The 24,839-nt window shown below is 42.3% G+C and overlaps 1 protein-coding gene across 2 annotated transcripts in view; it reads left to right on the plus strand.

The window, feature by feature from the left end:
• Nucleotides 1-24,839, plus strand: part of LOC126285078 (trypsin-like) — a 160,887-nt gene that overhangs the window by 79,708 nt on the left and 56,340 nt on the right. For both annotated transcript variants that reach the window (XM_049984403.1, XM_049984410.1), the window contains exon 4: nt 19,267-19,364. In XM_049984403.1, coding sequence (XP_049840360.1) covers nt 19,267-19,364 — 98 coding nt within the window. The remainder of the gene's footprint in view (nt 1-19,266; nt 19,365-24,839) is intronic.

Below are 24,839 nucleotides of genomic sequence, written 5' to 3' on the forward strand. Positions count from 1 at the left end.
AAAGAGAACTTCGTGCAGTATTTGATGGCATTTGGCACAAGCCAAGCAACATTTCAAAAACAGGTGTCGTCAAAGCTGCAAGTGTGCACGCACGCAAAGTGGTTGATGTAGCTACACCACTGGCCATTAAAATTGCTACACTAAGAAGAAATGCCGATGATAAACGGGTATTCATTGCACAAATATAATACACTAGAACTGACATGTGATTAATTTTTACGCAGTTTGGATTCATAGATCCTGATAAATCATCACCCAGAACAACCACCTCTAGCCGTAATAACGTCCTCGATACGCCTGGGCATTGAGTCAAACAGAGCTTGGATGGCGTGTACAGGTACAGCTGTCCATGCAGCTTCAACACGATACCACAGTTCATCAAGAGTAGTGACTGGCGTATTGTGACGAGCCAGTTGCTCGACCACCATTTATCAGACGTTTTCAATTGGTGAGATATCTGGAGAATGTTCTGGACAGGGCAGCAGTCGAACATTTTCTGTATCCAGAAAGGCCCGTACAGGACCTGCAACATGCGGTCGTGCATTATTCTGCTGAAATGTAGGGTTTCGCAGGGATCGAATGAAGGATAGAGTCACAAGTTGTAACACATCTAAGATGTAACGTCCACTGTTCAAAGTGCCGTCAATGCTAACGAGAGATGACCGAGACGTGTAACCAATGGCACCCCATACCGTCACGCCGGGTGATACGCCAATATGGCGATGACGAATACACGCTTCCAATGTGCGTTCGCCGCGATGTCGCCAGACACGGGTGCGACCATCATAATGCTGTAAACAGAACCTGAATTCATCCGAAAAAATGACGTTTTGCCATTCGTGCACCCAAGTTCGTCATGGAGTACACCATTGCAGGCGCTCCTATCTGTGATGCAGCGTCAAGGTTAACCGCAGCCATGGTCTCGGAGAAGATGCCCATGGTGCTGCAAACGTCGTCGAACTCTTCGTGCGGGTGGTTGTTGTCTTGCAAACGTCCCCATCTGTTGACTCAGGGATCGAGACGTGGCTGCACGATCCGTTACAGCCATGCTGGTAAGATGTCTGTCATCTCGACTGCTAGTGATACGAGGCCGTTGGGATCCAGCACGGCGTCCCGTATTACACTCCTGAATTCACCGATTCCATATTCTGCTAACAGTCAGTGGATCTCTAACAACGCGAGCAGCAATATCGCGATACGATAAACCGTAATCGCGATAGGCTAGAATCCGTCCTTTATCGAAGTCGGAAACGAGATGGTACGCATTTCTCCTCCCTTCACGAGGCATCACAACAACGTTTCACCAGGCAACGCCGGTCAACTGCTGTTTGTGTATGAAAAATCGGCTGGAAACTTTCCTCATGTCAGCACGTTGTAGGTGTCGCCACCGGCGCCAACCTTGTCTGTATGCTCTGAAAAGCTAATCATTTGCATATCACAACATCTTCTTCCTGTCGGTTAAATTTCGCGTCTGTAGCACGTTATCTTCGTGGTGTAGCAATTTTAATGTCCAGTAGTGTATTACGTCCTAATTTTGTAGGTGTCAAGAAGCAAAAAAGGCGACTTCATTTAGACAATCGTACATCAAATTCCAGTGGCACACCTTGAGCCATTGGAGTGGCAGGTGCGAATTAACTTTCTCAAAGCTGTCAGCTTTGTTATTATGTACGATACAGCGATTTCTTAGATGATGCAGACTGCAAAGCTTTACATGAAGTTGTATCGTCCAAACTTTATGGAGCTGTCGTAGAAATAAAAAGCTATTCAGTGGATGGTGCGCATGCAGGCGAGAATGGGGGCCCGCCTTTAAGAACTGAAGTCGTCACTAGAGGAAACTTGAGTTAGTGACAGGAAACCAGTCGGTGGGAACATAGGCTTACAGTGGCAGCAGTAAAGAAACTGCCAATTTATTATGGTTTGTTAATCAGGCAAAATACTCATTGCGTAGAAGCAATGAAGAGAGCTGTATGGGCAACAATGAGAACCTCAACATGGACTGTTTTCGGGAGGTGTGGAAAGCTGGTGCAAATACTGTAAGACTTTAGTAACTGGTGTAAAATATAATCATACAAACAGTCTACCTTTTGCAGTTATGTGGGCAGTAAAGCCAGTATTCCAAGACTTGACAGACATTAATCTATCTCGAAAGTATTTAAATGGCATGACACACAGTATAAACCATTCTGTGAACAGTGACATTTAGACTCACTTATCCACAAATGTGTTTGTGTGCGTAGACACCTTCACGCTTAGGGTGTGTGATGCCGTTGCAATCAAAGCAAAATTAATATACGTGAAGTGCTGCAATCTCTTGTATTAGGTGTACACTGAGACACTATTGATACGGTAAGAAATTTAGAAACCGAGGGACTGAGAAATTCACAGAACAAGCTAAAATTGTATGATAGGGATGCAAGGCAAGCTAAGAAAAGGTGCAAAGGAAAAATTACAATCGGAAAATTAGGAGAACAATGGTGATCCAAGCAATGCAAGATGCATGTTTTGAAGTTTCAGCTGTAGACAGTACATTCTCTCACTTCCTGACCAACACACAAAGCTGAAATTGGCAGGACATACACAGACATATTTTGCATCAACGAAAGTTTATTTTTTTTTAGTATTGAAGAGTAATGTTTTTAACACTTTTTCAGGAAAACAGGACAAATTTAAAAGAAAAACTCAAGTGTGGAAAACAAAACTTATATCTTCCCTCATAAGTGACAGAGACAGAAAATAATTAACGTGGAGTAATCAGATTTCTTTTGCGTAGGTAACATATTTAAGTGATTAACATTGCGAGGTCGCAGTTTAATGTAAGCGAGAGGTGAACTGTTGCAAATGTGAAATGCTGATACGCTAATAACCGGAAAAGCACCAGAATAATTAATGCAATATGCTAACGTGCATTCATTTTTAAACAGATGCCGACTCTCAGTTTGTATATGGAGTTCCATGCCTGTTGCACTTGATCTGTCAACATAGAGACGGTTAACGCTGATTGCGAGTGACGCTGGAGTTGTTGTCCGACGACGTCCCATATGTGCTCTATTGGAGACAGATCTGGTGATCGAGTAGCACAATGCTACATGCCGACACTCTGTAGAGCATATGGGTTACAATAGTGGTAAGTGGGCGAGCGTTTTCTTGTTGGAAAACACCCTCTGGGTTATTGTTTATGAATGATAGCGCAACAGGTCTAATCACCAGACTGGCGTACAGGTTTGCAGTCAAGGTGCGTAGGATAAACAGTAAAGTGCTTCTGGTGACATACTAAACCGCACCCCACACCATAACTCCAAATATATGTCCAGTATATCTACACTTCTGGCCATTAAAATTGCTACACCACGAAGATGACGTGCTACAGACGCGAAATTTAACCGACAGGAAGAAGATGCTGTCATATGCAAATGATTAGCTTTTCAGAGCACTCACACAAGGTTGGCGCCGGTGGCGACACCTACAACGTGCTGATATGAGGAAAGTTTCCAAGCGATTTCTCATACACAAACATCAGTTGACCAGCGTTGCCTGCTGAAACGTTGTGGTGATGCCTCGTGTAAGGAGGAGAAATGCGTACCATCACGTATCCGACTTTGATAAAGGTCGGATTGTGGCCTATCGCGATTGTGGTTTATCGTATTGCGACATTGCTGCTCGCGTTTTTCGAGATCCAATGACTATTAGCAGAATCAGGAATCGCTGGGTTCAGGAGAGTAATACGGTACGCCGTGCTGGATCCCAACGGCCTCGTATCCCTAGCAGTCGATATGACAGACATCTTACCAGCATGGCTGTAACGGATCGTGCAGCCACGTCTCGATCTCTGAGTCAACAGATAGGGACGTTTCCAAGACAACAACCATCTGCACGAACAGCTCGACGACGTTTGCAGCAGCATCAACTATCAGCTCGGAGACCATGTCTGCGGTTACCCTTGACGCTGCATCACAGGCAGGAGCAGCTGCGATGGTGTACTCAACGACGAACCTGGGTGCACGAATGGCAAAACGTCATCTTTTCGGATGAATCCAGGTTCTGTTTACAGCATCATGATGGTCGCATCCGTGTTTGACGACTTTGCGGTGAACGCACTTTGGAAGCGTGTATTCGTCATCGCCATACTGGCGTACCACCCGGCGTAACGGTATGGGGTGCCATTGGTTACACGTCTCGGTCACCTCTTGTTCGCATTTACGGCTCTTTGAACAGTGGACGTTACATTTCAGATGTGTTACGACCTGTGACTCTACCCTTCATTCGATCCCTGCGAAACCCTACATTTCAGCAGAATAATGCACGACCGCATGTTGCAGGTCCTGTACTGGCCTTTCTGGATACAGAATATGTTCGACTGTTGCCCTGGCCAGAACATTCTCCAGATATCTCACCAATTGAAAACGTCTGATAAATGGTGGTCGAGCAACTGGCTCGTCACAATACGCCAGTCACTACTCTTGATGAACTGTGGTATCGTGTTGAAGCTGCATGGACAGCTGTACCTGTATATGCCCTCCAAGCTCTGTTTGACTCAATGCCCAGGCGTATCAAGGCCGTTATTACGGCCAGAGGTGGTTGTTCTGGATACTGATTTCTCATGATCTATGCACCCAAATTGATTGAAACTTTAATCACATGTCAGTTCTAGTATAATATCTTCGTCCAATGAATCCCCGTTTATCACCTGCATTTCTTCTTGGCGTAGCAATTTTAATGGCCAGTAGTGTAGAATGCAGACGGGTTAGTTGCAGGTCGTCAGCTGGTCTCCTCCTAATCAACATAACGGCCATAAAGGGCACCAAGGTAGAACCAGCTCTCATCAGAAAACGCTGCAGACCACCACCACCTTTCCCTCCAGTGAGTTATCGCTTCGCACCACTGAAGTCGCTAATGGTGGTGGCTTGCACGCTGCAGGACGTCTGAGTCAGTGCTGTCCTTGAAGTAACGGATCTGTAACAGCTCGTTGTGCCAACGAGAAACTAACTGCTGTGTGATGCACTTGAGCCATATGCCGAACAAGCTGATCTTCCCTCTTGCCAGTGCCAACAATGATGTACAGTGGCCAAGTCTTTCTGCAGTATCGCAGAAGAAGCATCCAGCTTTTATGAAGTCCTGCTACACGACTTCATTCAAATACAGGAAGGTGATGGTAGTGGTGTCTTTGTCGCCCTAGAGGCATTTTTGAGTAACATCAGCTCACCACGTCCAGTCTCAAAGGTTAATAACGCTCATAGCCGTTATCTCGTGTATTTAAAGTAAACCGGATTTACATCCTCATAGTGGCGCCACTCTTATGCGACTATCGCGATCTTTGAACCGACATAATCTTTCAGATGTAGAAACACGCATACAGATTTTCATTTGTGGCATAACTCCTTCCTGGCTTTGCAATATCTTTTTCCGTCAGTGTATAAAATTTCTACAACTTCAGCTGTTAGACAAGAAGGGTATTATGATCCCTAAAGTTTCAAAACTTTTTCTTGCATAGTTTCTGAGAAACTGTAGGTTATACACAACCTAACTGTACATTATCTGGATAGGGCAAACCTGTTTCCCATAAGTTGCTACTGTTCTAGTGGCAACGATGAAGAATCTGGCAGCATCTTTCCCTCAAAGTGCTCCTGTTTCAGAGGCAAGACTGTAGAATATGACAGTATCTGTGGAACAGTTGTCTTTCATTCAAGCCGCTCTTGTTCCAGTAGTAGACGGCCTATAGCGTGAACACACGTTCATGCATTTAAGACCACTGCTTCCGTAATTTCTTCAAAAACTCATATGAACTGTGAGCTCACAGCAAAACGCACAGAAACAGTTCTGGAAAGGATTCCGTAGCTTCCTGACCAATTAAGAACACTTTCCTCTCGAAACTTTGCCCTCTATGCACCGCAAGGAATGTACGCTGCTGACTGAGCCGTGGGGGCAGGCCATCAAACACATCACATGTTTATGGTCACAGACGGATTCACCTAACGCCTATGAACCACAGTGCATGTTGATGCTCCCCCTTTGGGAAGCATCAAATTGTCTGTTTCTGTAGTTTTAGTTGCTAGGCAAAATATCTATGATAAACACAGAGAAAAGTAATCGGTGACTAAGCCATTGTTATCATTTCTCATGCACCATACCTACTACGGCGTATTTAATGTGTAATCTTCCTTCACGATTAAAATTTACCGGGCCATATTAGGTAGGTGAATTACTCTGTTTCGATTTTGTTTCCGCTCTTGGAGCACATTTTGGTACGAATGTATTGTTCAATAATTTTTTTTTATTTAAAACGCTGTATAGTGATCTCTCCGAAGTTAAGCGCTGTAGGGCTGCGCTAGCACTTGGATAGTTGAATGCACTCAGCCCTTGTGAGACAGACTCAGATGGTTCAAATAGTTCTGAGCACTATGGAACTTAACTTCTATGGTCATCAGTCCCCTAGAACTTAGAACTACTTAAACCTAACTAACCTAAGGACATCACATACATCCATGCCCGAGGCAGGATTCGAACCTGCGACCGTAGCGGTCGCGCGGTTCCAGACTGTAGCGCCTAGAACTGCTTGGACACTCCGGTCGGCTGAACAGACTGAGGAGCTACTTGATTGACAAGTAGAGGATTCGGTCTCATAAACTGACATAGGAGCAGGAGAGCGGTGTGCTGTCCACATGCCCCTATATATCAGCATCCAGTGACACCTGTGGGCTGAGGATGACACGGCGGCCGGTCGTTACCGCTTGGCCTTCCAAGGCCTGTTCGGACAGGGATAGTGATCTCTAATGTTCGATCATTGCTTTTTATTGATAGTGTACTTTGGCTGTTTAGGCGATTTTACTGCTTGCTTTCTTCTGCACGATATTTCGAGGACCGACTCTGTCATCTTCTTCAAGTGCTGCGAGCTTTGTTACTATGTGCGCTCTCTCCCTGGATTCCAGCTGGTCGTGCTAGAATTCTGGCAGCAGCTACGCATAACAACACAACTCGCATCACGTAAAGAAGGCGGCTGGGTCAGTTGTCGAAATATCACTCAGCAGACTCAACTAAAATCCAGAAAGTACGTTATTAAGTGCTATATTATTTTTGGAATTACATATTGATTTTTGCTTGTTTGAAGATAATGAGTGTAGTAGATTTTATAAACTGAGTGTTATGTGCGAGAGGTCCAATATTTGCGACACTTTGTCCACATTGGGTTTAACAGGAGAATCAAGGCAACGACGAAACATCTGTAAAAAGTGTGATCATGCTGCTATCACTGAATTTTTTTCAGAAAAATGTTTTTCTCGTTACCCGATCAGTAGTTTTGATACAAATGAGTCTCGACATTTTGGAAGACCTGTGGGCTTTGAAGGTTAACATCGTTGTACCCGATAACAGTGAAACGTCTTTGAATAGTGACCAGTTAACCTTCGTGTGACATCCTCATTGAATGGGCAGGATACCAGATTCTGGTGCATGGGTACTAGGTGCCACTGGCGACTCGCAGTTGAAACTAGTGGCGGTGCTAATCAAGAAAATTTCCAGTGTTTCTTTTAAAATTTCGTCAAAAGAAACAAACGCGTTTAAATGAGAATTTATTCACAAACTTGATAAAATGCTAAAAAAAAGTATTGAAATACTCTTTACTTACTTTAAGATAGACTGTTACAGTTCAAGCTGGACCTATTCATTTAGAAGGGAAATCAGTTCTTCTTGTTTCAATTTACGCAAAAAGATCAGCAATTTTTTCTTGATATTGCGCTTGCTCTTTTCGGAATTGACGTCTAAAACGCACCCGCCAGTGAGAAGGATTTCGCCCACCCAACCGATGGTGTAATTGTTACCTTATTGTCCTCTCAACAAAAACTGACCAACAATCCTTCTCAAAATGGCCATATTTTCACCTGCAGCTCTCAAAGAATTCCGGACTAAGAACCTACGTCATCAACAAACTTCTTTATCCCACCAATGCAGTCTTTTCAAGAACAAAATTTCAGAAAACGTCTCCTGTCCTCCTTTTCTATCAGTTTTCTACCCAATTATGTCCACAGCGTAGGTAACGATCCTGCTGCTACACGAAAAGATCCGCATATTATAGTCACTGGTCAGGTCAGAAGAAGATGCGCACTTTGTAAAAATAAAACTGTCAAAATATTTTATCAGTATGATTTAAATATGCATAACAAATGGCCGGCCCCTGTGGCCGAGCGGTTCTAGGCGTTTCAGTCTGAAATCGCGCGACCGCTACGGTCGCAGGTTCGAATTCTGCCTCGGGCATGGATGTGTGTGATGTCCTTAGATTAGTTAGGTTTAAGTAGTCCTAAGTTCTAGGGGACTGATGACCTCATATGTCAAGTCCCATAGTGCTCAGAGCCATTTCTTGAACCAGAACACATGCTTTGCAGAATTAATGCATAATGATGTTACGTTTTGTGTTCCTTTACTACGTAATATAATTACCCACTAGTTTATAGCCTGTAATGATAAGGAATGTGCAAGGGATCGCTTGCTTTAATCATAAATATATGTCCAAGTGATGCTAAATGTTATTATCTTTGCACAAAGAGAAGCATTATCTTCTCAAAAATCTTCAAATCGTGAGCTACCCACTTAATTTTTGTATATGAAAGTAATGAATTTACTCATGGATCTTTTGCTGCCCATGCGTGCAGTCACTTCCAGAATTCAAATTAATGATCAAATTAACTAATTTAGTACGATTGCATTCTGAATTGCTGGTGTATCCGTGTAGCACCAAAATAAAATAAAAACAGTGAATGGTTGGTGAAGTATGAATGAGAAAAGTGGCGTATAAAAGATTACGAAAATAATGGCAAGTTTTTATTTATCCTTTTATAACTACAATCGAGCTGATAACTCTTAGGGAAAAAATGACAAACATAAATCAGGAAAGGGATGGTGCTTGTCTGGCAAAACATTCGTTGGCATGGAAACTACACAGATTCTCCCCTGAATTAATCCCTTTTATTACCCAGTCTGACTTTGTTTACTTAAATCCACTGTGAGGCCAAATTCTATTCAAATGGAATCAACTACAACCAGGTACATCACAGACTATTGTTTACAGAGAGCAGGGAGCTGTGAATATCATTTTTACAACCCTACGCCAGTGCAGCCATACTTTACCCTTTCACCCTTGATTAACGTCGCAGCACAAAAAGGAACGCTGTGGAGCACGGCGGCAGCTGTAACGTTCTGACATGTCCACAAAAACTTGCAAACTGCATGGACTGGCGTTCTGATTATTAGAACGCGGGCACCTTCCTCATCAGAATCCTGAAATACTGGCAAATTTCAGTGTGAGGTGCACTCATTCGCTGGTCTGACCAACCAATTCGACTCAGAGGCGTGATTGCGGGCGCTGAAATTGTGAAACGTCAGACGACCGTCTCAGGACGAATAAGTTCACCCTCACGACCCACAATATGTCTGAGATGATATGCAGGTCCACTCTGGGTAAACTGGAATCTGTTACAACTTGCAGACCTCAAGTCTCACCCACTAGGGAAAGACCTGAAGTTCTTCACCAGGGGAGGAGCAGAATTCGAAGATCACCATCACTTTGCACGAGGTGTCAGTACGAGAGCCGAATTAGTAGAAAAAACGCCTCCACGTCGTACAAACAATTCGAACTATCTCCACTCATTCAGTATCCCCTCTTGACTGTTCTGCTGGCCTGGTATCCTATCCAGACAAAGCATTGGGGTTCCCATGCTGGCGGAGAGCACGCCTCTGCTTTGCATATCCTGAGTGGAGCCACTCGGCGACTCAAAATCTCTTTTGTCTGAAAAAAGATGATTTTAGACAAGGGAGGTGTCATCCTCGTGGTACACATGGCCATGCATTGGCAAAAACATCTACCTGGACGGGAGCACAATCCATCATTTACGGAGAAATTTAATCTTTCCAGGCCGACCATTTCCAGTTTTTGATAGAAGGCTGTTAAGCTTACGAGACAGTCGTGCTCATGCAATATGTGTTTTTGCCACTCGTTTAAAGAACATGGCGAATCCTAGCGTCCATGGAGTTAAAATCTTGCCTCCACTAAATTCCTGCACCAATCACTCTGTTCGCATCGTCCCAGCTTCTAACACGAGAGTGTTTACAGTTTTATAACCATCCCACCATTTACACAAAAGCTCAGATTACAACATTCTCCCTTAAATGGCTTTCTCCGCTGAGTGTCCGTCATATGGCTGCCTTCGCAACGGTCTTTCGGCTAGTCCAGGTAAAATGTTTTGTGCCCAAGGGCCCTCCTGCTCTGACTACGTGGGAAGAGTGAGTGCCATGACTTGAAGTCCTTCTGCAGGTGCAATCCACAACGCACTCCTTCTCCAAATCACTTGCACGGCCACGTCGCTAGACACAACATTTACGGCCCACAATACATCTTTCTCCCTTCTCTCTATCGCCTCCACTGTGGATGTAGTTATATGAACATGCTGCCCACAGTTTCCTCATGTAAAAGAGTCATTAACCACTCATACCAAATGTAGTACTGTGGAACAGGGAGCGATTCTCCACTGATCACAGTCACAGCTCACAATTGTTTTCTTTTTTTTAGCTTTCTGCTGAGTTCTTGCACTGTATCATTGTTTTAAAGTTTGAGTAAAAATATTTGCTACAGGGACTGATGTGACACTGAGCCATATCAACATGAGGCGGAAATGTACAGTCGGGGGCAGAAATCGTGAGATCCCTCACCTCGTCTTTCTGCTGAACTGCACAGCTTTACTGTCTGTTACCACAGCATAACATGCAAGGAGACGAATTGCTGCCAACATGTTGTCTGCAGGCGTTAGTCGTAAAACTATCCGAACATTGTTAGACTGTTCTACATACATTAAATTCTTCATTTGTGTGGCCATTATGTCCGTAGTTGCTTTAAAATTCTTGAAAGTATTTTTGTTCTGTCGTTGCCACTACACGCGTTTCTGTAATTGCAACGACAAGACAAAAATGCTCTCAGGAACGCCTGTAAGCAGCTAAAGGTCTGGATTTCATTATAATTTCATTCTTCAAGAAGCTGCAAGGGCACCAGTGGTATCTATACAGATACCAGCTTCATATCTTCCACACACGGTAAGATACTGCATTGCCGCCGATATATATGTTTTATATTTATCTGCAGTGTTCCATAAATTCTACTAATACAAATGAATTTCATCTTATCATGATAACGTCACGAAATTGCCACTTTTAATATAACGAAGTATCCCCAATGGACACAAATTACGAGGACAATACGCACTTCGGTTTCGAAACGGTCTGCGTCTATATTCAGTCAATAGTTACACCAAAGTGGCGTTGCTGTACCATCACGAAAATGATCAAATGTAGCAGTAGGGGTCACTCAGTGCCAAAATTAAGTCAGTACTATTGACAGAAGCGGAAATAGCAGCCACAGCCACTAACAAGATTAGATCTTCACTGTACAGAATCAAGATTGCTATAAAACTCGTGAGAGAGAAGCTGTATCAGGATTTCTTCACTCATTGTCGATCTGTCTGTTAGTGGCTCTTTCTCAGAAGAGGTAAAAATCTAGTCTCCAGTAAGGCTAGAACAGAATAATAACGCACTCTTCTGCTTGAAGGGCGAACATTTTACCATTAACCTAGCGAACAGCTACAACTAATCGCGTTCCATTGTTGTTCCAAGGATGACAAAGACAAAGAACGCGCAACGTAAGAAACGAATAAAGCTGCGGTTTCTGTTGGAATGGAGCAATGACGGTAACGGACATTGGACACTGCCTATGTGGTCTGCGATGCATGGTAATATGACTCGGGTAGGAAGGGTTAATGCGACCGCCGTCGGTAAGTGTAAAACATGAGACTAGAGTCCTGGTCCGGCACAAAATTTCACTTGTCTTCATTAGAGATCTTTCTATGTCCGATTGCAGCTTTCGTTGTTGCAGCTCTGCATTCAGCTCTACCTGTGGAATCCTCTTCGTCTCCGAGCAACTGCTGCAATGTACATCCTTCTGAATCTACTTATTGTTTTCATCTCTTCGTCTTCCCTAACATTTTACCCCTCCCCCTCTCAGTTCCATCCAGTACTTAATTTATGATTCCTTGATGTGTCAGAAAGTATTCTATCAACTATTTACTTCTTTTATTAAGATGTACGACAAATTTATTGTTTCCCCATTTCTGCTCAGTACGTCATTAATTACGTGACCTACCCATCTAATCCTCAGCATTCTTCTGTAGCACCACGTTTGGAAAGTATCTTTTCCTTTCTTGTTTAAACTGTTTATCGTTCATGTTTCACTTCCCATACAAGTATCTTCAGAAAAAATCTTCGTAACACAACACTTAAATCTATATTTTATGTTAACAACTTTATCATCTTCAGAAACGCTTCTCTTGCCTTTGGCGGTGTACATTTTGTATCCTATCTGCTTCGGCCATGACCAGTTATTTTGCTGAGCAAGTAGAAAATCTTATCTATTACTTTTAGTGTCTCCTTTCCTAATCTAATTCATTCTGCATCACCTCATTTAATTCACGCTGCATCCATTATACCTGTTTGCTGTTGTTATTGTTCATGTTATATTGTCCTTTCAAGACGTTGTCCATTCCGTTCATTGTTCTCCCAAACCCTTTGCCGTTCCTGACAGAATTACAATGGCATCGGCAAATCTCAGAGTTTTTCTTTCTTCCCCATGAACTTTAACTCCTACTCCAAATTTTTATTTGATTTACTTTACTGCTTTTTCATCGGCCACATTGAATAACATTAGGAATAGGCTACAATCTTGTCTCACTCCTTTGTCAACCGTTGTTTCCCTTTCACGCTTCTGGACTCCTGTAATCGCCGTCGGGTGTCTGTACACGTAGTACTCTCGCTACCTTCAGGATTTCAAGAATTTCAAAGAGTGTGTTTCAGTCAACGTCGATAAAGCTTTCCCTCAGTCTGCAAATACTATAAAGGTAGATTTGTCTTTCCCTAACCGATCTTCTAAGATATGTCGTAGGGTCAGTATTGCCTCGCGTGTTCCTGCATTTCTCCGGAGTCAGAACTGAAATTCCCCGAGGACGGCTTCCAGCAGTTTTTCCATTCTTCTGTTAAGTATTTGCAGCCATGATTTATTTCCACACCTGTCAGGAACGCTTTATTTGGAATTACAATTATTACATTCATCGTGAAGTTTGAGGCTATTCTTGCATACCACATGGAAAAGTTTTGTCATGGCTGGCTCTCCCAAGGCTATCAGACAATCTGGCAGAATATCGTCTGCTCTCGGGGCCTTGTTTCGACATTCGTCTTCAAGAATTCTGTCAAATTCTTCTCCCAGTATCATATCTCCCATCTTCTCTTCATCTCTATCCACTTCCCTTTCTCTAATAGTGTCTTCAAGTTCATCTCCCGTGTGTATGCTCCCTATGTAGCCTCTCCACCTTTCAGCTTTTATTTCTTTGCTTACGAGTGGCTACCCATCTGAGCTCCTGGTATTAATATAGACATTCCTTTTTCCCCAAATGCTTCTTTAATTTTCCTGTTGGTGTTATCTATCTTTCCCTTAATGAAATATGCTTCTAAATCCAAACATTTGCTCTACAGCCATTCCTTCTTAGTCATTTTGCACTGCCTGTCAGTCTGATTTTTTAAACATTAGTGTTCCCTTTCGCCTGCTTCATTTGATTTTTTTTTTCCTTTCCTCAAAAATATTCAATATTTCTTGTGATAGTTAAGGATTTCTTCTACACCTTGCCCTTATACTTATATGATCTTCTGCTGTCTTCACCATTTGATCTCGTCTTCTACTGCATTCCTTTCTCCTGTTGCAGTCAAACATTGCCTAATACTCCCTCTGAATCTCTCAACAGCCTCTCGTTCTTTGAAGATCCACCTCCTTAATTTCCTATCTTTCTGTAATTTCTTCAGTTTTAATCTATAGTTAATACCCAATAAACTGTGGATCAGAGTCCACATCTACCCCTGGAAATGTCTTACAAAATTTCCATCTTAGCATTACACAATGAGACTGAAACCTTCCAGTAATTTCAGGTCCCTTCTACACAGATAACCTTGTTTCATCGTTCTGAAACCAAGTATTAGCGATGATTAAATTATGATCTGTGCAGAATTCTAACAGGCGGCTTCCTCCTTCATTCTTTTCCACCAGTCCATATTAACCTACGATTTTTCCCTTTCACCTATTTCCTGCTATGGAGTACCATTCCCCCAGGCACAATATTTTTTTCTTCCTTAACTATCTCAATAATATCTGTTATTGCATCTTTTTCTTTCAATCTCTTCATCATCTGCGGAGTCAGTTGGCATATAATCTTGTACTACTATGGTGGGTGTGTACTTTGTGCCTACGTTGACTACGATAATGCATTCACTATGATGTTCATAGTAGCTTTCCTGCATTCTTTTTTTCTAACACAATATTAAACCTCCTCCTGCATTAACGCTATCTAATTTTGTATTTCTAACGCTGTATTAATCTGACCAAAAGTCTTGTTCCTCCTCCCACAGCGGCCGCTGTGGCCAAGCTGGCGTAGGCGCTTCAGTCCGGAACCGTGCTGCTGCTACGGTCGCTGGTTCGAATCCTACCTCAGGCATGGATGTGTGTGATGTCCTTGGGCTAGTTAGGTTTAAGTAGTTCTAAATCTAGGCGACTGATGACCTCAAATGTTAATCTGTGTCTGCTTGTGGGTACTTCTGAGAATTCAGTATCTGATTTCGGAATCTCTGCCCGAGCATGATACAATGTAACTGAAATCTTCCCGTATATCACGGCCTCTTTCAAGTATACCCCCATCTCTTGTGATTCTTGAACAGAGTATTCGCTATCACTAACTGGAAGTTATTACAGAACTCAATTAGTCTTTCTCTTCCCTCATTCCTAGAACCAAGCCCGTATTTTCTCATAATCCGTTCTTCTACTCCTTCCCCTACAACCGTATTCTAGTGTCCCGTAACTATTAGATTTTTATCTATCTTGACGTACTGCATTACCCGTTCATTATCCTCATATACTTTCTCTATGTCTTCATCTTCAGCTTGCGACGTCGGCATATATATGTGAACCATCGTTTTCGGTTTTGGTTTGCTGTCGTTTCTGATGAGAACAACCCTATCACTGGACTGTTAAAGTAACACAGTCTCTGTCCTGCCTTACTAGTCATAACGAATCCTATTCCTTTTATACCATTTTCTGCTGCTGTTGATATTGCTCTACCATCATAAAAGGAGGTATTGCGTTGCATATCCTACGAGTCAAAATGTACAGAAGCGGTTTCTCTTTTATGGTCGGAAAAAACGAAAACCTTATAGGATGACTTTGCTGGCCGTCTATATGTCTGTTTCTCTGTCCGACTTTGGCCCCTTTTTTACAATGCTATATATTTATTTAAAGAACGCCGTTACTGGTTTCGAACCGACAGACAGCTAGTTCACGTTTTACATTAGTTTTCGCCCTGTGTTCCCCCAACTGACGAAATTTATTTAGGGCGGTGGTGCCCGGCTAGTTCACGTTTTACATTAGATTTCGCCTCGTGTTTCCCCAACTGACGAAATTTACTTAGGGTAGTGGTGCCCTTTAACCAAGATGATCCTGTAAGATGTGAGACAACGTCCTTTCAACCGTAATTGTGCCTCACAACGATTTTATGTTATGTAAACAAATTATTATTATTAAAGGGAAGATTTTTCCGTTACTTACAGTGAAGAGTCTTCGCCATAGCGTTTCAGTGCAGTCTGCTTATCATCTTTAAGCGGCAAAACTGAATAATGCACTTTTTTGTGTTTAAGTATACACATAATGGTTGCTGTAATCTTCTGTGTAAGAGTGAACCTATGTTTCACAGAAGCTCTGGTACGAACCTTGCAAGACTAGCACTCCTGTAAGAAAGGATATTGCGGAGATATATATTAGCCACAGCCTGGGATATTGTTACCAGAATGAAACTGAGAAGTTTGTAAGGTAGGAGATGAGGTACTGGCGGAAGTAAAGCTGCGAGAAGCAGTGCTGAGTCATGCTTGGGTAGCACAGTTAATAAAGCAATTGCTCATGAAACGTAAAAGTCCGATGCTCGAGCCTCAGTCAGGCACACAGTCTAAATTTGCCAGGAAGTTTGATGAAGTCTCATATCAACCCACACTCCGCTGCAGGGCCAAAGTTAATTCTATATCCACAAACAGTGTAATGTTGTCTTTCCATTTGTGTTGTTTAGGTAAGAGATATTGCCAATGAAACATTCATAAGGAAAACTGTTTTCAAATATGGAATATTAAAATAAATGTTTTCATGCATAATGTTAATAGCACATGATGGTTTTGTAAAGAGAATCGCTTCCAGTAAAAGAACTTTATTTCAGTTCATGAAAGCCAGAAAAAACAAAAATACTTACGAAAGCTGCAGAAGAAGAGAACAGCCGAAATACTTTTCCCTGCTCTTTACTTATAGAGTCTGAGATGGAATCAGTGCATCTGGACAATAATTGTAACTACACTTTGGAGCCAAATCATAGTTACAGCAATGTTAATAAAACTCTTGAGCTAAAGCAGGTATTTCTGATCCCAGTCAATCTACTGCCAGTAGGTGACACTGCATCTTCGAAGGGCGATCATTCCCGAACCCAGCCAGCTCAAGTTTCACATCGGTGGAGTAAACGTAGTCTGAGTGTCGCTAGTATAATGGAGACTTCACAACATTTTAGACTACGTTTGGCAACTATGTGACCGTCGATTTACGCCCTAGTTTGTTTCAGAATTATCCTGCTAAATTTAAACGATATTTTTTGTCATTTAGATTGACTCTCACTTGAGAGTTGCCATACTGGTAGAAAATTCATGGTTTTGAGCTCAAGTAGTTGGTTCCGACAGACACTGCAGCTTACTACCATCTTTACGTTGCGAGTTCTTTTTCTTAGACAAATTAATTATTGGGAGAAGAAGGGAGAGCTGCTTGACGCATTTGCATCCTAGCTTAATGGCATCGGACCTTGGCGTCCGTGGTGATAAGAAGTGCCTTGTTAACGTCTGTGCTGCTAGTGGCCGTGAGCTGTTTTGGTGAGTTTAACGCCTTAGAGCGTTCGTAACTAATTCGCAGCGTTCAAAAAACAGAATTCGTAATGGCAAAATCTGTAAGGAAACATACTTCCAAGTTCATGTTAGGCAATAACTATGCACGAACCAAATTGTTCGAGGGAGAGGAGTTGAAACTTTTATTTAAATATTTACTTACTTGCTCTGAAGTAAATGAGAAGACGAAACACCATTATTTCAATTTTCTGGTTACATAGCTGAGTGAAACTGAACGTACTGTCTCTTTCCTATTCTTTATCATCTCCACACTGACCTACAGAATTTCCCTTGACAAACAGAACTCAAACTTTTCCTATTCGTTAATTACTCACAATATTCAACGGTAACGTGATCTGACTGCTTTAAAATTAACTCAAAAGAATGATGCGTCACTCTCCTCACAAAAATCTTCATTACACGAACTACAGCAATGCCACAAATACCAATACCGCCAGATAAATAAAAGATTCAAACTGCTGCAGGCTCTAACTAATAATAGGCTTGTGTTTAGCAAAGGAAAGATTCTGTTGCAGAGCAAACAATTTATTTACGAAATTTTACCTTAATCGAGTGACGACTAGTTCAAAAACAATTATGTAATCATCAGTTATAAATCTCCGTGACGGATAAACATTCAGACCGTCAGCTCGTGCTAACACCCAACACTGCTAATTATTAACCCCTAGCCTCCATCGCTGTTGGCTACTCTCTCCCAACTTCCATCCCTGCTGGCCGTTCACCTCCCACTGCCATCACCGCTGTCTGTTAACTTCCAACTGCTAGTGCGACCAGCCACAGAGCCTCTTACAGAGTGCGCACAGCGCTGTCTGAGTTATTAATGCAGAGCGCTACATAGCGCTGCCAACATACAAACACATAAACAGCCTACTTACAGAGTTGATGAAACAAATACTTAAGTTCACATCTGAGGGTATAACTGGAATCAGAACTATCGAGTTTTTGAATTACCGTTTGAAATAACTTCAGAGCAAATAAACGCAGTGTGTAAACCTTATTGCACCATTATAAGCAACACTGCTGAGAAGTGGTCCACTCCACATACATTCCGGGTTTCAAAAGGTGTGAGGCAGGTTATGATTGACATGATAAAGCATATGATATCATATCATACATCAATATCCGTTGATAGAGGGATGTATTTATGAGGACCACCCAAGAACGTATTTGGAATGAGGTTCCACGGGACATGTAGGCTGACAGTATCTCCAGCACTCCAGCATCTAGTGACACAACTACCGGCGGTTGATTTGCTCTGACAGTCTGCACTGAGCCGATCAGCTCTTCTATAATATTACAAAAATATTTAAAATGGCATGGAGGGACACCATATCAGTGATTGTCTGTGAAAGCTCATTCATATTTATCGTAGTAACTTCAACTACGGCAGATCGGTGATTGACAAACATATGTACGTGGATAGTCATCTTCTGAAAGGCATTGAAGCAGGCTTGGAGGTGTTACATGTAGATAAGGAAGGAGAGAAACTCGGCCTACTTGAGGGAGTTGAATAGCAATCCACCGGATTAACACTGATAATCTACTACATATCATACAAACTGGCGAGAATTGTAAGGCCTTTTTCAATGATTTTTTGAATCGTTTTTAAGGATGGCGTTATTACGATAAAGACAAACTACCTTGCACAGACAATCATTGATATGGTGTCTCTCCATGTCCTTTGTAGCACTTTTGCAATGTTATGGAAGAGTTGATCGGCTCAGTGTAGTCTGTCAGAGTCGTACACTTGTGTCCGAATAACGGTGCATGAAGATACACATGTGTACGAACAAGCAATGCATGGAGACGCAGCTCATGTGATCAGCGTTTACCACTTTACGAAAGGAAGGCTTCGGTGGATGGGCGGCAACACGGATAAGGGGAATAGAGAATCTGATGTTGCCATTTTTAAAATAAGGCGAGGTCTTAATGCCCAAATGAATGTACTTGTTTTTATATTTTGACCAAGTTAGCATTTGGAGTACGTGTTTCTGCAGGATTAATTTAGACACTGAGATGACGGAAGGTTGACTCCCGAAACGTGTTTCTGAGAGGTTTCCTCCTGATGTTAGTTGTTGTATGCTTAAATATTTATAACAAACGTACAGTTTGTTACCTATAAGTTTTGATGCATACTTAAATCATTTGAATCACGCCTAACTCTTAAGACGCTGTGAACAATTTGTATTTACTGACTCTTAGCAATGTTATTTGCAGGCTGTCGCCGGGGAATACGATCTGACGGTCGTCGAAGGAACAGAACAGAGGCGACGAGTAGTAGAGCAGATTGTGCATCAGAACTACTATACAGTGCAGTAAGTTTCTTGTAATAAGGCTCTACGTGAGTTATATCTGCAACATTACTCTGAGAGAAGAGATGTTAAGGGAGGGTTGTATATTAATTTCTGTCTCAGACTTGTGTTCTTTCACACAGATTTCATTCAAATATGATTGCTAATGGCTTTATTGTTTCAGGTGTGCAACACGCTATTACTTGCAGGAAATAATAATAAAATTATTAGAAAAATTGTAGCAAGGCTGTCGTAGCAGGAATGACAACTACATATATGGAGACAGGTGAATTCACATAGGTGAACAGGAGGTCGTAGTACAACTTGTCACACCGATGGCGGCAGTTTCTGAAATGAAGAAGACAGCCAATGCTCTGATCGTGTCAAAGTCTATTAGGGAGAGCAGTTTTTAATGCTGTTTACTGCCTTCCTGTATCGTTTCCCAAAAAATCTATGCTTAAAGACCCCACGTTAAACAGGTATCGACTTCAAAGCCACAAGATTCCATTTTCAGGCACAAAATGCGATAATTAAAGTGCAGTTACTCATAGATGTCCAGTGCGGTGTGTAATTATCATATGGCAGCGAAACGTGCTATATATGCTAATGCGTTAACAAGAAACGAATTTACGACGGAAAAAAATTAGTTCTAATTGTAGCCACCAGGTGCAAATCTGCCGCTGTGCAGCATCTCGTCGCCGTCTCCGGGGCTCATGCTGAACAAACTGTGTTCGTGGCGGTTAATAATAAAATCAGTTTTATGCCTTTCTCACTTGTTTGACCTTTTCTGCCCATGATACATACCTAATGGTTTAAATACAGAAAGATTTCGGTACATCTTACTTGTGGTCAGAGCGCCAGATTTGCACCTGCTAGTCAAAATTGAAATTAACTTTTTCCGTAGCGTAAATAGGCTCCGCATTAACATATTACAATATCTACCAGGTTTCGCTACCACACGATAATTACAGCCTCCACTGGAGCCCTGCGAGTAGTTTCTCTGTACTCATAACTACCTGGTACATCATCCGAAAATCAGTTAGCTGCTCATCCATTCACAGCAGGTACGAAACACATCAACTGACAGGTCCAACTAGGTATATCTTTCATGCTGTGGCAGTTCGTCTTCAAATGACATAAAAGAGAACACATGTGTTCCTTATTGTAGAGATTTATTTTTCTGATTTATGGGTTGCAATTACTCTTCAATTATTCGAAAATAGCTTACATGCGTTAACTAATTTTTTTGGAAAAATAACCTTGGAGTTAATTGTCTCAGGACTAACGCTTCGCTTAAGACACTATGGTTGCATTTGAAAGAGGTTCATGTTGTTTTCACGAGATTGCCTTCTCATTGGCCAATACGACAACATTCACTTTCATAGACCCTTTATAATTTCACCATTATCAATTACTAAATGTTGAAGGTTGGTAATGTTCGTAATTTTTTTTCCTATTGAGGTTCTTTAAAACTTTTCCTGTCTATATCTGACTACAGATTGACTTGGTGTGCCATATTTTTTAGGACTGCAAAATGTAGAGTGCAGCCATCAGTAAACACCAGAAAATTCTCTTTAATGTCTTAGTTTTCTTCCTTTCTATGCTATTGGGAGATTGCATGTTCCGATAAATTTCATTCGGAATTGTTACCATTTGGTACTAGGCAAATAATTTTGCTACCATTCTCCTAGTCTATTTCCATAGTTCTGGATTAGAGGAATATTTGATCCCTTACCCCATTAAACAGCACAGGGGGGCATTGATGTGTGGGGAGAAACTGTGGTTGGTGACATGACTCGGCTGGAGAGATGGACATTCCTGCCTACGGCTATATGACAGTTTTTGGCGTAGCAGAGACTGGGAGAGTAATTTTTCTTCCACCGCTTCACCACAGTTTATCGTCACTGTGGTCTACATGTGCGGTGCCAACCCTAGGGCCGGAGACTGAGCGTGAGCATTGCAGGGGCAATGACATGAAACTTCGTCGAACTGTCTGAGAGGCGGCAGTCTGGACTTGGCCTGGCTGAGAATTGTTGCCATCACTGAATAGCGGTGACAGTCTCACGTGGCTGCTTTGGCCCAGGATAGAATGTGTTGGACGGATAACATCTTTCCATTGTCACGGCCAGAGCTAGTTGCCATGTTGCGCAAGGTGATGTTTTTCGATGGCCACTTGAAACAAACGATACCACCCATGGCCAATCAGAACACCCCTGTGTATGTCTCTTCGGGCGAAATCAGACTGGACAGCTCCCATTGTAGTATGGGCGTCGCTGCGAGAACTGGGCTCAGAGATCAAAATGGGCACAGTGATTTAGCTGGTGTGGCATTTTGGCTGGATTACGGCTGCATATGTTAGTACGTATACATAAATTTAAGAAATGTATCAGGGTTTCATCAGGGATCGACGTCGCCTTCATTTTCTTCATTTGGTCCTTTAAAGTTCCAACCAACCTGTTCTACTTTATAATCCAATGCAGATTGAAAAGAGGTGATGGTCAGACCTGTTGATACTTTCACATAAGAAGCGTAACTTTCCCGATGTGGTAGACTAATGCCAGCTATAATGGTTTGTGGTGTAATTTCTAAGACTTTCCCGGCGATTTGTTGACATCTCGTAAAATCGGGTGTACTGCCGGTGGTCCGCGTCTACCGGCAGTACACCCGATTTTACGAGATGTCATGGTTTGTGGTGTTCCCCGTATGGCAATGGTTGACCCGAAAACTCGGACTATAGCTGCTGATGTCGTTGAAGACGCCCAGAGAACATATAGGAAAGTAGAGAGAGTCCATCAACAAGTAACCACATAGCGCCGTTGTTAATGTACATGCAACCCATGGCTCGTGTGGAGTGGTCAATGGAGAGAAATGTCCTTAAGAACCCGTCTGATTTCACGCGAAAGTTTGGCAGACATGGGCCCTATGCCGATTCTGTCCTTCTGACGACCACTTCCTTACCTTATAATTTAATTTGAACCCACTAACTCTAAACCTATGAAACAGCCAGTTGAAATTGATGATTGCTGTTTCCGGATACGCTAAACGATTGTAATGTGATATAAATACCTAGCAACTCGTGATGTTCTGTGTATATTTCTGCTGTAAGTATTTCTGAAATGTTAGGGAACCACTAGCGACATAAGTAGCTAATAAATTACACTGCTAGAGCCCGGAAGGCGCATCGATTGTCATGAAACGCTGTTACCCTGCAACTAATCGTGCCTATATGTAAGAGGCGACTACATCCATGGTAGACTAGGACTGTTCCCCTTACGCCTTAGCTCTTTTGCGTTTGGAATAAGGTGAACCTCCATATTACATTGAACGTTGATAGAAGACTTAAAATCGACACAAATCTGAATAGGGTCATTATGTCTTTTAATTGCCACCAAGGGCATCACCGTGTAGCTAGTTCCATGCTGCTTTTCGCGGATGATGCTGAAGTATACAGAGAAGTTGCAGCATTAGAAAATTGCAGCGAAATCTGCCGCGGATAGGCACTTGGTGCAGGGAGTGGCAACTGACCCTTAACGTAGACAAATGTAATGTATTGCGAATACATAGAAAGAAGGATCCTTTATTGTATGATTATATGATAGCGGAACAATCACTGGTAGCAGATACTTCTGTAAAATATCTGGGAGTATGCGTACGGAACGATTTGAAGTGGAATGATCATAAAAAATTAATTGTTGGTAAGGCGGGTGCCAGGTTGAGATTAATTGGGAGAGTCCTTAGAAAATGTAGTCCATCAACAAGGGAGGTGGCTTACAAAACACTCGTTCGACCTATACTTGAGTATTGCTCATCAGTGTGGGATCCGTACCAGGTCGGGTTGACACAGGAGATAGAGAAGATCCAAAGAAGTGCGGCGCGTTTCGTCATAGGGTTATTTGGTAAGCGTGATAGCGTTACGGAGATGTTTAGCAAACTCGAGTGGCTGACTCTGTAAGAGAGGCGCTCTGCATCGCGGTGTAGCTTGCTGTCCAGGTTTCGAGAAGACGCGTTTCTGGATGAGATATCGAATATATTGCTTCCCCCTACTTACACCTCCCGAGGAGATCACAAATGTAAAATCAGAGAGATTCGAGGGCGCACGGTGGCTTTCCTGCAGTCGTTCTTCCCGCAAACCATACGCGACTGGAACAGGAAAGGGAGGTAATGACAGTGGTACGTAAAGTGCCCTCCGCCACACGCCGTTGCGTGGCTTGTGGAGTATAAATGTAGATGTACATGTAGATACACCACTAACAATTTATTTTCGATTTAACTACTTCCTTGGTAACAAAAGAATCGATTCAGCCAAGGAAAAAAAAATAGCGGAATTACGATTTAATGCTGCGTCTTCCGATATTTCATTCGTTTCCCAGATTAGGTCCCAAGAAATGGGAGAAGTCTTTGCATAAAGCGACACAATCACCAAAGGAACATTAATAAAGATGATTTTAACTGAACCCTGTACCTGAAACCGAAAGCGGCAAAGGCATCGAATCAACAAATGTGAGTTGCTGCTTGTGAAAAAAAAAATACAGAAAATGACATTTTAGAACGACAAACCGAATCCTTTTCGATGCCGACCGACTTCTATTTGCCTAAAAATGGGGTGCGACTATTCAAAAGTGTGATTTAATGTTATTAAGGATATAGAAGCTACAGCATCCACCTGGAAATCCAAGTACATGTTGTTGATGACTAGTTATACAGTCAGTTTGAGCGGAGCAGTATACCGGCTGATAGTATGGGGATGACAATGTTCAGTGTCGTGCTGTGCCATGGCGCATGCCGTGGATGGCTTAGCAGACGGTGCCGTCATGTGAACATTTGTTACAAACAAAACACGTAGCTTTGCAAAGTGCACAGTTTTGCCTCTCGTGATCGTTATCAGATTTTCTATCTAGGTGTCATTGCATATTTTCTACATTCAATGTTGCCACTCTTTTCCAACCAGAGGTTGTACAGAGTTTCAGGGAGAGCATAAGGGAACAATTGACAGGAATGGAGGAAAGAAACACAGTAGAAGAAGGATGGGTAGCTTTGAGGGATGAAGTAGTGAAGGCAGCAGAGGATCAAGTAGGTAAACAGATGAGGGCTAGTAGAAATCCTTGGGTAACAGAAGAAATATTGAATTTAATTGATGAAAGGAGAAAATATAAAAATGCAGTAAGTGAAGCAGGCAAAAAGGAATACAAACGTCTCAAAAATGAGATCGACAGGAAGTGCAAAATGGCTAAACAGGGATGGCTAGAGGACAAATGTAAGGATATAGAGGCTTATCCCACTAGGGGTAAAACAGATACTGCCTACAGGAAAATTAGAGACCTTTGGAGATAAGAGTACCACTTGTACGAACATCAAAAGCTCAGATGGAAACCCAGTTGTAAGCAAAGAAGGGAAAGCAGAAAGGTGGAAGGAGTATATACAGGGTCTATACAAGGGCGACGTACTTGAGGACCATATTATGGAAATGGAAGAGGATGAAGATGAAGATGAAATTGGAGA

Source organism: Schistocerca gregaria, chromosome 1 (assembly GCF_023897955.1).
Source record: "Schistocerca gregaria isolate iqSchGreg1 chromosome 1, iqSchGreg1.2, whole genome shotgun sequence".
Classification (NCBI taxonomy): domain Eukaryota; kingdom Metazoa; phylum Arthropoda; class Insecta; order Orthoptera; family Acrididae; genus Schistocerca; species Schistocerca gregaria.